Consider the following 12,223-nt stretch of genomic DNA (forward strand, 5'->3'; position numbering starts at 1 on the left):
ATTAATAATAACATATTTCATATAATTCTATTGTAACAATATAAATCTCAATATACCAAAGGGGAAGCATGGTTACTCACCTTGGGTTTTTACTAGAGGACGAGTTTCTAATATCTTGAAGTCCCTTATCAGTTATTGTTTCAAGAAATGTCAAAACAACATATTATGGTTGAGTCTCAAAACTCAAGAATACAACAAGATTCATAAAATGTATTTAGCCTCACAAGGTTCTCTAACAAACCTCAACACTAATTCGACTTTTACATGATTTGAGCTTAAAATACTAATTGATCTCTTTCAATTTTTTCACTAACATCTTTAATCTGATCTAATTTATAATAATACAAGCTTAATTATGAGTTTTAGTAATTCAGTCATGTAGGTTTTATTTCCATTAAACCTCAAGTTATCTCAATAAGAGTTTTAAATTTGTATTCAAAGGATTTTAACCAACAAACATGTAATTAACCTTCTCATTGTTCTTATTAATTCAAGTTTCCGCCACTTTAGAGCAATTATAAGTTAGGGCTTACAAAACCTCCTATAATCCAACTATGTTCAGCTAGTATTTACAAGATATAAGAAGGTTTACCTTAATTTAATAGAAAGTGAAGAAATCATTGTAATCTTCCTTTAAGTTTCACCATTTCTCTTCAACCAAGTGTTGAGGAATTTCCAAATGTGTTTTCTACAACTTAAATGGTTTCCAAAGGGTATGAGAATGATTTTGGGAGATTAGGAACCGATTCCAACATTTTATTCTCATTTTTAGCAGTTCAACCCTAAAGTACGGTCGTGTTAGTGTTTTGACAAAAAAAGTGTTTAGAATAACAACTTACTTCATTAAAAGTCATTTTCACATATTTTTAGGACTTCAACACTCAAGAATAGTCATGATTCCCCTAACATAGTCGTGTTTCACTTAAAACATGCATATTCAGACAATGTACTTACATAAGTTCAAGTTTAGCTTAATCTCCATCTTTAGATGTGCATAACTCTCTAATACGAGGTTTGTTTTAGACAATTTATTCACTCACACGCTCTATATTGTCTTGGCTATATTTCAAGATTAAAAATTACTCATTTAAACCTCATTAACTTTTGATTTCATAGTCCGACACATCGACTATCGACTAACAACTTATTGTTACACAATCTGTAAAATTTTCCCAAAACAATACAACTTTCAACATTATTATTTTACTAACATATCCAAGAATTACTATCATTCAACCAACTCTTTTAAAGGATAACTACACCGTAATTTTCCAATACAAGCCTTCAAAATGGGCAGTTACATAATACACAAACTCTTTTTAGATGAGACAGTGTGTAATGTAAGAGGATTTAGTTGTGAGTTCTAGTGTCTGACGATTGGTTTTCGTTCGAAGATCCAAATATTTTTCAATGACGTGTACTTACAAGGTTTATGTAAGAGTGAAACAAAATCGATTGATTTTTAACGGATATCAAAACAATTGGATGTGAACCTTAAGTTGTTGACGGAATAACCTTAAATGTAATAATAAATCATAGATAATGACATAAATAATTAACAAATTATCTAAAATATTTTAAAACAAATCAATATAATGATATACATAGTTAAGAACATAATGTATGGAGGGCTAAAAGTAATCACAGTTATACACGAGTGTGATATTTCTTGAATAAACAAAACATTGAGGTTGTAAAATAAAGAGTTGATTTGTACTAGTATATTATATATATATATATATATATATATATATATATATATATATATATATATATATATATATATATATATATATATATATATATATATATATATATATATATATATATATAAGTTTTTAAAAGATATTTCCCTTTCGCATTTTTTGTTTGGTATTAGTTAAAGAGTTATTCCATCTTCGCCTACCCATCCATTTTCTTCAAGGACACTGGTTTTCATCTCTTCCTTCCCCATCGCTTTCATCCTCTCAAACCTCCATTTTCCCACCAGATCAAAAATCAAATCGCTTCTGAATCGTCCTTAGGCATCCACTACAATTAAATCGACATAAAAAGGGGATCATTTCTTCGTTGGCATCGTTTGATTTGGTTATTCCCCAATTTGTTAGGGTTTTTCTGAGTTATCGAAGCCTAAATCGATAAATCCTTGTTGGTTCACCTTTGTTCTACGATAAAGATCATCGGACGACGTGTTTTTGGTTTTGGTTTGAGTTTGGGTTTCGGCTCCGTTTTGGTATCTCCATTACGACTAAAAAGAGATCCAAAATCAATCTTTTTTTATCTTAGTTCGTCGAAAATCATCGCATTCTTGATTCGGTTTATTGATTTTTTGGTAAGATTGAAGGAGTTGTAACTTAGGGTTTTACACAAGATGTTGGGAGCTGGATTGCAGTTTGGAAGGAGTCGTGGCGGAGAGGATAGGTTTTACAATCCGGCGAAAGCAAGAAGGAATCGTCAAAACCAGGATAATCTCCGTCGAGCTCAAAGTGACGTCACTCCAACCCAATCCACGGCGTCGTCCGGCACCGAGGAGCCTGAGAACCGAGCTGTAAAGCCATCGAAGCCGATACCATTAGAACCTCCGATGCTTTCATCGTTGTGTAACCTGGAACGGTTTTTGGAATCGATTACACCTTTTGTTCCTGCTCAGTATCCCTCCAAGGTTTATTCTTTTTTCATCCATTTCCTTTGATTCAGATTTATATCCTTATTAGGCGATTTTGATGCTCCTTACGTCGACTATAAGAAGGTCAACTCATTGGTTTCCAGATTAATCATCTACAATACTTTTCTTTAATCTCCATATTAAACTTATACAATGTTTGGGATGACTTCTAAGTAATCCATACTTGAAAATCAAGGAATTTCTGAAATCAAACACGTAACTAGTTTACTGAAAAGCTAATCATTCATAATAACTTCACATTGTTGGATTTTGTGTTGCAGAGAGATGTGAGAGGGTGGAGGACACAAGACGAATGTCAACCATACTTTGTTCTTGGTGATTTGTGGGAATCTTTTAAGGAATGGAGTGCTTATGGGGCTGGAGTTCCTTTGATATTGAATGACAGTGATAGTGTGGTCCAATACTACGTGCCTTATTTGTCTGGAATTCAATTATACAGCGACCCTTTGAAATCTTCAACAAAATCAAGGTATTGATATGGTATAGTTTTGGAGGGAATAGAATTCAATTTCATTCAAAATCCTGTGTTTTGTTTCAAAATAATATGGAAATTCCTTAGAATTTACAAAATGCCTCCCCCCTTGATGGATTTCAACTTCCCATTTAAGCCTTAGGAATTTAATTCCCATCGTTTCCTTACTTGTTAAATTACGCAGATACCCTTTGATAGAAAATTTTGGGGTTTTGCTTCATAGGATTTGTCATGGAGATTTAAAAATTCATAGATTGTCAATTCTATCGATAAGAGTTGAATTTTATAATATGTTATATTTTTGGAAATAATATTACAAGTTAGTTTTTTATATCATGAAAAACATGTACTAAATACTATATACCATGAGAAACATATACTAAAATATTATATATAGCCTTCTGTAATTTATTACTATAAAATTTGATTTGGTAATATCTTGTCAAACCAATGTTTACCAATATGTATAATTTAGTTCTTAACTAATAGTAGTTCGAACTTCTAACTTCTAAAAATGTATGTTGAACAAGAAATTAATAAAATAACAATTTAAATATTATAGCCTTTTCTTTTCTTACTTTTTATTGCATTCAAGTAATAACATGAATCTTGTTTGTGAATTGTGATCAGGCAACACATTGAGGAAAGTGATGTTGAATCTTTTAGGGATTCAAGTAGTGATGTAAGTAGTGATTATGAGCAACCCGAAAGAGGGTCTCTCCCAAAAAATGAAATTTCTGAATTATCATTAAATTATCAACAAAATCTTGCACTTCAAGAAGGTTTTTCTAGTGATGATAATGAATCTCCAACACCTCAAAATTGCCTCTCCTTTGAATACCTTGAACGCAATCAACCATGGGGTCGTGAGCCTTTGACCGATAAGGTTTGTTCTCACAAAAGTCAACATCAATCTTTTAATACTTTTTAAATTTAAAAAAAAAAATTAATTCCACATTTTATTTGTTGTGTAGATTCTTGATCTTGCACGCAAATTCCCCGAATTGAAAAACATGAAAAGTTGCGATTTGTTACCTTCTAGTTGGTTATCGGTTGCATGGTATGCTTACTCCCTGGGTCTGTTTGGTATGATGGAATGGAATCACAAAGGAATGGAATGGAATGAGTCATTCCAACATGTTTGTTGTGAACAATCGTAAAACAAAATGGAAGTAAATTGATAGATTTAGAAAAAAAACAACCTTGGAATCACATGAGGAATCCTCCATTCCATTCCTATGTAACAAATGCTCAATTACATTCCCTTTTCGATTACTACATACCAAACACTACCTCTTTTATGTTCATATAAAAAAATTAAAATCATATCTAATTTGTGCCTTTTTTGTGGTGATTAAATTAGGTATCCAATTTATAGAATTCCAATGGGGCCCACATTGAAAGATCTCGATGCTTGTTTTCTAACTTTTCATAATCTCCATACACCCATGACAGGTTTGTATTTTCTTTTTCTTTTCTATATTTATATAACATTCTCATACATTTATGATTTAACTTTATAAAAATTATTATTATATTATTTCAGGAAACGAGTGTGGGGAAACAGATGGCTTTCCAAAAATGTCCCTACCAGTGTTTGGTTTAGCTTCATACAAGTTAAAAGCACCATTGTGGATCAACAATGAACAGCTGTTATTGACTTCTCTTTTACAGAAAGCTGACACGTGGCTAGCTAGCCTTCATGTCAATCACCCAGATTTTCTTTTCTTTTCCCGTAGATGATGATGATGGTGTTATTTACAAATCTGCCATAACTCTTGATTAGTGTGTTTGTTGTGACTCTGCAATATGAGGTGATTTAGATAGAAAAAAATATATTTAAAGTTTTTTGGGTTTCTAATTTATTATTATAAATTATGAGTGTAAGTGAGAGAGTAAGAGAGGTAAGTAAAGTAAGTAGCAGGCTGTATTTTTTCTGTCCTGATGATGTGTGTTTTAAAGAAGTTTGTAATATTAATATGTACACTTAGATTTAATAGAAGATTAGTGGTAGTGTTTTGAGGTTAGTGAGCTTTATTTTTATATGGATTTGATGATATCTATGTTTGTGATTTATAAAAAATAGGAAGTGAACTTTTTTATCTTCTATTACTTGGGTCTCATGCTTTTAGATGTTATTTCTATAATTGATGTTTCTTTCAAACTAACATGCTCATGGAGTTATATACTTTATTGCTAAGAGGTTGTTTTAGATTACAAATACAAGATGATTATTAACTTATTATGGTTATTATAGTTGGTATCTTAACTTGAGTGTGTGGATTGTACAAAATTGTTTATGATTGTCGATTTTAAATAAACAGTTTTAGATAACTTGTTTTATTCAAGTTATTAACTTATAGCATTTTGGTGTCGTTGTCATTTTAATTTTTAAAAAACAGCTAATCGGCTTATTTCATTTTGATATGATAATTTAAACACTTCTCTTTCTTACAAAACATTTTGGTGTCTTATGAGCTAATAAAAATAAAGCTAATAAATATTTTTATGAAAGAAAACAAGTTGTTTTTATGATGGTTTATTATTTGGTTAAAACCGAATTGCTTAATACGACAATTTGGTTAAAATTTTGGATTGGTTTTTGACAAAATTTTATAATAATATTGGATTTTAAATTAATTTATAAATAAAAATCGAATAGTCCAAAAAACATGATTAATTAACTAGTTAGTTAATTATTTGAAGGAATAAGAAGTGAAGATTATTTTTCAACATACAATTTTTCAACCCCAGAAACAAGGTGAAACTGTATTTGAAGTTATATGACGAATTGCATTGAAGTCTCCTCAATCAATTTGCTGCTGTCTATGAACTTGTTGAAGTGATCCAGAAGAATCGATCTCTCTGTAATTATTTTCTCTAAAGTTTTTCAAAGCTGAAAGTGCTGATTTTCAAGAACCTTTACAAGAAGCCTCTACACCCAATGTGTGTTCAAGGTCAAATCTTTGAAGGAAGTCCAACTGTTCAAGATAAAGTTATTCATGTAGAAATTCATATGTTCATCTTGAATTTGTGAAGAAATCAAAGATAAAAGTTGAAGTCAAGAACGAAGAGAAGATTGAAAAGAAAAGAAAGTTATAAACCAAATGGGAGATTGTTAGGTCATAAATTGTGGTTTATACTTTGCTTTTCATAAGCTATTAGAGTTCTCGGTCTAGGACCGAAAACACCATGTTTTGGTGTTGTTTGGACCGAAATCACATGTGATTTCGGTTAGGCTTAATATTGTCTTGTTTGGGTTTTGGGTTGGGTCTTTGTTATTAGGTCTAGGTATATATAGTGTTATTTAAGCCTTGTAAAGAGTGAGAGATGTTTTTGGGTGTTGCCATAAGCCAAGAACACGTTCTAGAGAGAAACAGAGAGAAAACCAAGTGTAATCAGAATCTTATGTACAAGGCTATCGAATATAGTGTGTATTGAAGATTCATCCTGTGTTCTTGGTTCATATCATATTTTGCATCATTCACTTGATTGAGATTCCGCACCATCACAGTGAATCCGATTGATACATAAAGATTTTGGGACTTACAATTGGTATCAGAGCTAATGATTGGTATCAATCGGGTTATTGCAAAATATTAAGAGTTTCTTGAAGTTTTTCTTGGATTTCCGGGTGCTTTTTTTTTATTATTTATTTTTGACAAAATATTGGCTGTTTGTTCTTTGTGTTCTTCATATTTTTGAGTTTTTGATCGAGTTTAGCCTTAAAATTGGAAAATTTCATGTTTTTGGCAATTTCTGCGAGGTCTTCAGTCATAGTTCTCGGAGATCTCGGCGGCGGCTTCGGTCTTCGGTCAAACCCTAGGAGATCTCGGATGCCAGTAGCGATTTCGGTTAGGGCGCGTGTTCTCGGTCCGCAACCTCGTTCTCGGTCCGCAGCCTCGCAGGTTCTCGGCGCGCGATCTCGGTCAGCTCACATTTTCGGTCTGGTTTTCAGTTGAGTGTATTCGGTGCGAGCCTTCTCGGTTAGGATTAGAAGCCTCACATTCTCGGTCTAAAAACCAAGTTTTCAGATTAAAAGCCTCGTTTTCGGTCCAAAAGCCTCGTTTTTCGTCCAATAACCTCGTTTTCGGTCCTAAAGCTTCGTATTTGGTCAAATACCCTCGTTTTTGGTCTTGAAGCTTCATTCTCGGTCTAGAAACTTTTGTTCTCGGTGAAGGTTTTTCTTTGGACAAAAAGTTTGCCTTTCTAGTTTGACTTTCGAGGTTTCAAGTCAAAGGGCATTTTTCTTGGCTACACAATCAAATCTATTTTTGATAAACAATGAGTTCTTACAAAAGTACAAAGGAGGTCAATGAAGCTTCATGCTCTCAGTCCTGTGAAGCTAAAATTAAACATTATCGTGATCAACATGCGTTATTAATTATGGAAATTGAGGACCTTAAATATGAACGATATACTCTCAGAAAGGCTAAAAAACCCTTGAAAGAAAATTTTGAGGCCCAAACCAAAGATCAAAAAAGAATTAGGGAAGAATACAACACTAAATGTGAACACTATGATTATGCTCAAGAAAAGATTGTCAGTCTAACTGCCGAGCTTAACACATTGAAAATAAGTTTGAAAATACAGACTTTAATTTTAAGAAATTTGATGTGTCAAGTAAGAAAGTTGAAACAATGATTAAAAAACAACTTAGATGGAATGACAAAAAGGGTATTGGTTATAATAGTGTTCCTCCTCCATTCAATGACAACTACACTTTCACTCCTATGACTAAGGAAGAGATAGCAAGGGAAACACACCTATAGTATGGAAAACCTACTGTAATTGAGCCAATTGATAATGATAGGGTGCTTGATACTAATGTTTATGCCTCATGTACAGATAAGGTCACAGTGCAAGATGGGCATGAGTAGAACAAAAATAATTCTTGTTCTACTGAAAATAATTCAAAAACTTATGATGAGATGAATGATTCTAATGCTTCTACTTCATGTACAGAGAAAGAAGCAATGCAAGATGGGAGTGAGCAGAACACAACTAATTCTAGTTCTGCTGAAAATGTTTCAAAAGCCTGTTATGATGATACTCCCACCGTTGAAAAATCCCAGTCACAAAAATCTGTCAAACAGTCTAACAAATGTTCTTGTGCTTGTGCTTGTGGAAGTTCTTCGAATCGAACTTCAGTTGGACAAGGACCAAGTCACAATCTGATTTATATGAAAAGACAGACTTGCTTTAACTGTGGGACTCCCGGTCACATTGCCAGAAATTGCCCACATCGTTTATATGTTCCTTACTACAAACAAGGTTGGCAGAACGTGCCAAGAGGGAGATCCTCCAAAAGAAATCCTTCGAGGTCACGTTCACGCAATGGTGACTGGAATGCTAAAAGGGCCAAGAATCAAACTCCCAAGGACAAGAAGGGAATGTCGGACAAGATGCCAAATTCAAGAGATGGTTCAGTCAAACCAAGATCAGTTAGGTCGACGTCATCTCGGCGATTGGTTCTAGCTCTAAAACGAGTGCTGAGGCATCAGTCCGATCAAACAAGAAATGGGTTAAACCATACTACATATGGATACCAAAAGTTCACACTCCTAAATCATCTACTAATTCTAACATTTCTTCATCTTCTGTGTCTGATAAACAGGATATGTCATGGGAAAGAGTATCTTGTATAGATGGTAATGGTAGACCCAACTTCAAAATGGACTGGGTTCCAAAGACCAACTAATCCCGCACTATGTGCTGGAGCAGCTATGGAGGAATATCATCAGACTTTAGTAGGTTGATAGTGCCTGTTCTAGACACATTATATGAGACATCTCTCAACTACATTACCTTCAGAATTTTAATTGAGAGTATGTGTCCTTTGTGGGAAGGAAGAAAGAAAGGATCACAAATGGGGATTGTATTTAACGGCGTGTTGAATTTTAAATATTTTACCTTCGTTCCGAAAGTGAAGAACGACTAAGAATGAACACGTTGCTGCATCTACGTGCTCTTATCAGGTCATCCGGATGCAACTTCAGTTGCTGAATTACGGTTTGAATTCTCTCGACTCTCCTGATTTTTCTTAAAATGATTCGTTTTGAAGACAAATTTTTTAAATTTCCGCATTTATTTTTTTTCTTTCTTCCCCATGCACAAATTAAGGGGGAGAAATAAATAAATAAATAAACAACATAAAAAATTATAAAATCAAAATTCCAAAAATATGTCTTCTTTCGTAAGTATTTTTGGGAAGTGATATGAAGTTTAGTGTTAAAGGGCAATCTGAAATTCGTGTAATGCACTGAAACTAAATTTTTTAGACTCTGTGTTCAATATGTTGATAGGCACGAAGGATTCAAAATGAAAGGACTAGACACTCTTGACAATGAAAGGACTTGACAATGTTAACTCATTTGGACTTAGATAGTTTCATTTGGACTGACCATACGACGCTTGGATAGATGGACCAGTGAGATAAACAAGGGAGCCTGCGAGATACATTAAAGTTACTTATCATCTAGAACTGTGGCTCAACACTTCTTCGACGTACGAACTTATGTCCTTAATTTTGGTGCTAATAGGGTGACTGGGGGGTTCTGATAAAGTAGGTCGGTGTGAAATTGTTTTTCTTTATTATCCTCTGTGTCATTCATATGTTGCCCCTTTGCGTGATCGGAAGATCCGACCCGGGACGCAACATATGCACCTATATTTCTATACATATCTATCTATGCATCTATCTATCTAGCTATGTCAGTCATATGTTGTCCCCTTTGCGTGATCAGAAGATCTGACCTGGGACACAACATATGCACATTTCTATTTCTCTAACCCTCTATCTTTGTTAGTCATATGTTGTCCCTCTGCGTGATTGGAAGATATCCGACTTGGGATACAACATATGCATCTCTATGTCTATCTTATCTCTCAAATAATTGAGCACTCACCTAAAGTAAAGAGCTTTTTGGAATTCCTTGATTGCTAGGGTATGTCGTGAAATGGGGAACAAGTTCTAGTGAGCTTAAAATTGAATTGGTTCATGATTAAAGGTTGTCTGTAGATCTCGCTGCTGAATTTAAATGGACAACAATATCCTTGGTCGTCGTCAGCAAAATGGTCTATTTAGGAATATTATTTAGGAATATAACATGTCTTGTCATTTATAGTCTGTCCAACTTGTCAATATCATTTGCGTTTAAGTAGACCACAATATTGGTGATTAACCAAAGCTAAACATGCAGGCGTGTGCTGATAAACGATATTAAATTGCTTGGCAACTTTGATCCCCAAAAAAACGTTTTTAATTTAGTTATTATTTTTGTTTTTGTTAAATTTGTTCATATTTTTCATCTATGCACAAATTTAGGGGGAGAGTTAAAAAATAAAAAAAATAAAAAAATTTTAAAAATCCAAAAATATGTTTATTTTTATTTTATTTATTTTTGGAAAAATCAAAAATAAAAAAATATTTTATTTTGAGTGTATTTTTAATTTTATTTTTATTTCTTAGTTATTTCTATTGTGTGCTAAGTTTATTTTTACTTTTATTTTTTATTTCAAAGTTTTGTTTGTCTTAAAAAGCGAATTCAAAAAGAAGAAGAGACTCAAGGAGACTGTATCGGAATTTTCTGAGCAAGGAGAAGAAACTTGGAAATGAGTTGTGGTAATTACACTTCACTCTATTTTCACAAGGAATTGAAGTATTGAAACTGTATAAATTGTCAGTTAGGCAGTATCTTTCTAAGAACTGTTGTATCTTTCTAAGAACTGTTGAAGTCAAGAACGAAGAGAAGATTGAAAAGAAAAGAAAGTTATAAACCAAGGGGGAGATTGTTAGGTCATAAATTGTGGTTTATACTTTGTTTTTCATAAGCTATTAGAGTTCTCGGTCTAGGACCGAAAACACCATGTTTTGGTGTTGTTTGGACCGAAATCACATGTGATTTCGGTTAGGCTTAATATTGTCTTGTTTGGGTTTAGGGTTGGGCCTTTGTTATTAGGTATAGGTATATATAGTGTTATTTAAGCCTTGTAAAGAGTGAGAGACGTTTTTGGGTGTTTCCATAAGCCAAGAAGACGCTCTAGAGAGAAACAGAGAGAAAACCAATTGTAATCAGAATCTTATGTACCGGACTATCGAATATAGTGTGCATTGAATATTCATCTTATGTTCTTGTTCATATCATATTTTGCATCATTCACTTGATTGGGATTCCGCACCATCACAGTGAATCCGATTGATACATAGAGATTTTGGGACTTACACACTAACTCCTAGGGTTTCCCCATTTGCTTAGCCTCCATCCCCAGACACCCTTCATCAGAAAACCGTAGCCTCCTTGCTTCCATTTTTGGTGTTTTATGCATTAGTAAAAATCTTGAAGAGAAAGTAAGCCATTTTACATCTAAGGGAAGCAAGATCAAGAGTTATTCTGTAACATTCATTTTCGGGTATGTCTCTTCTCAACCCTAAGTGCAAAATCCTTTCTTTTTGGCCTTTAAGCTAGTATGCGGGGCGTATAGGGTGGTATGTTAGCGTACTAGCCATAGGATGATCGCACCTTTGGACCACGTACGCTGGGTGTACATTGTGTACGCATGACGTACATGTGGTTAATGAAACCCTAATTTTTAGGGTATTGCACCCTATTTAAGCCTTATGATAGCCTCATTTGGTCATGTTTAGATAACTTCCATCCCTTCTTGTCTAGAAATCGAAACCCTAGTGAGTTCTTGAGAGTTTTAAGCCATAAAGTGTGTTTGTTGGTGCTTTGTGAAGGAGAAGAAGAAGTGAACCATTTGGAGTTGTGCTTGGAGCTTAAGGATCTGGGATTAGTTCATCATTTTCTATCCTTGTGAGGTAAAAAGATCCCATCTTGATAGTATATGATGATGGATCTATTTTTGTGCCATTTTCTGCTTTTTGAGTCCTTGGAATGATTGTGGAGTCTCTTGATTCACTCCAGAAGTGATTGATGGTAGATCTATGGTTCTTTTGGTCCCTTTCTCCATAAAAATGAAAGATTTGAGGTGTTTATGGACTCATGAATGTGTTAAGACCATTTATTAAGTTCTTTTGAGCTATAGGACCCCATTTAGCCATG

At 33.7% G+C, this 12,223-nt stretch overlaps 1 protein-coding gene across 1 annotated transcript; it reads left to right on the plus strand.

Annotated features, from left to right (window-relative positions):
- Nucleotides 1-2,228: 2,228 nt before the first annotated feature.
- LOC145132403 (uncharacterized) lies at nt 2,229-5,019 on the plus strand. The gene is made up of 6 exons (XM_079067175.1): nt 2,229-2,662; nt 2,947-3,155; nt 3,789-4,044; nt 4,133-4,218; nt 4,522-4,613; nt 4,705-5,019. Exons 1-6 carry the CDS (start codon nt 2,372-2,374, stop codon nt 4,899-4,901), a joined length of 1,131 nt encoding a protein of 376 aa, XP_078923301.1. The 5' UTR covers nt 2,229-2,371; the 3' UTR covers nt 4,902-5,019.
- The last annotated feature ends 7,204 nt before the right edge of the window (nt 5,020-12,223 follow it).

Source organism: Lactuca virosa, chromosome 8, assembly GCF_052849685.1.
Source record: "Lactuca virosa cultivar CGN04683 chromosome 8, Lactuca_virosa_CGN04683_v6, whole genome shotgun sequence".
NCBI classification, from domain to species: Eukaryota; Viridiplantae; Streptophyta; class Magnoliopsida; order Asterales; family Asteraceae; genus Lactuca; species Lactuca virosa.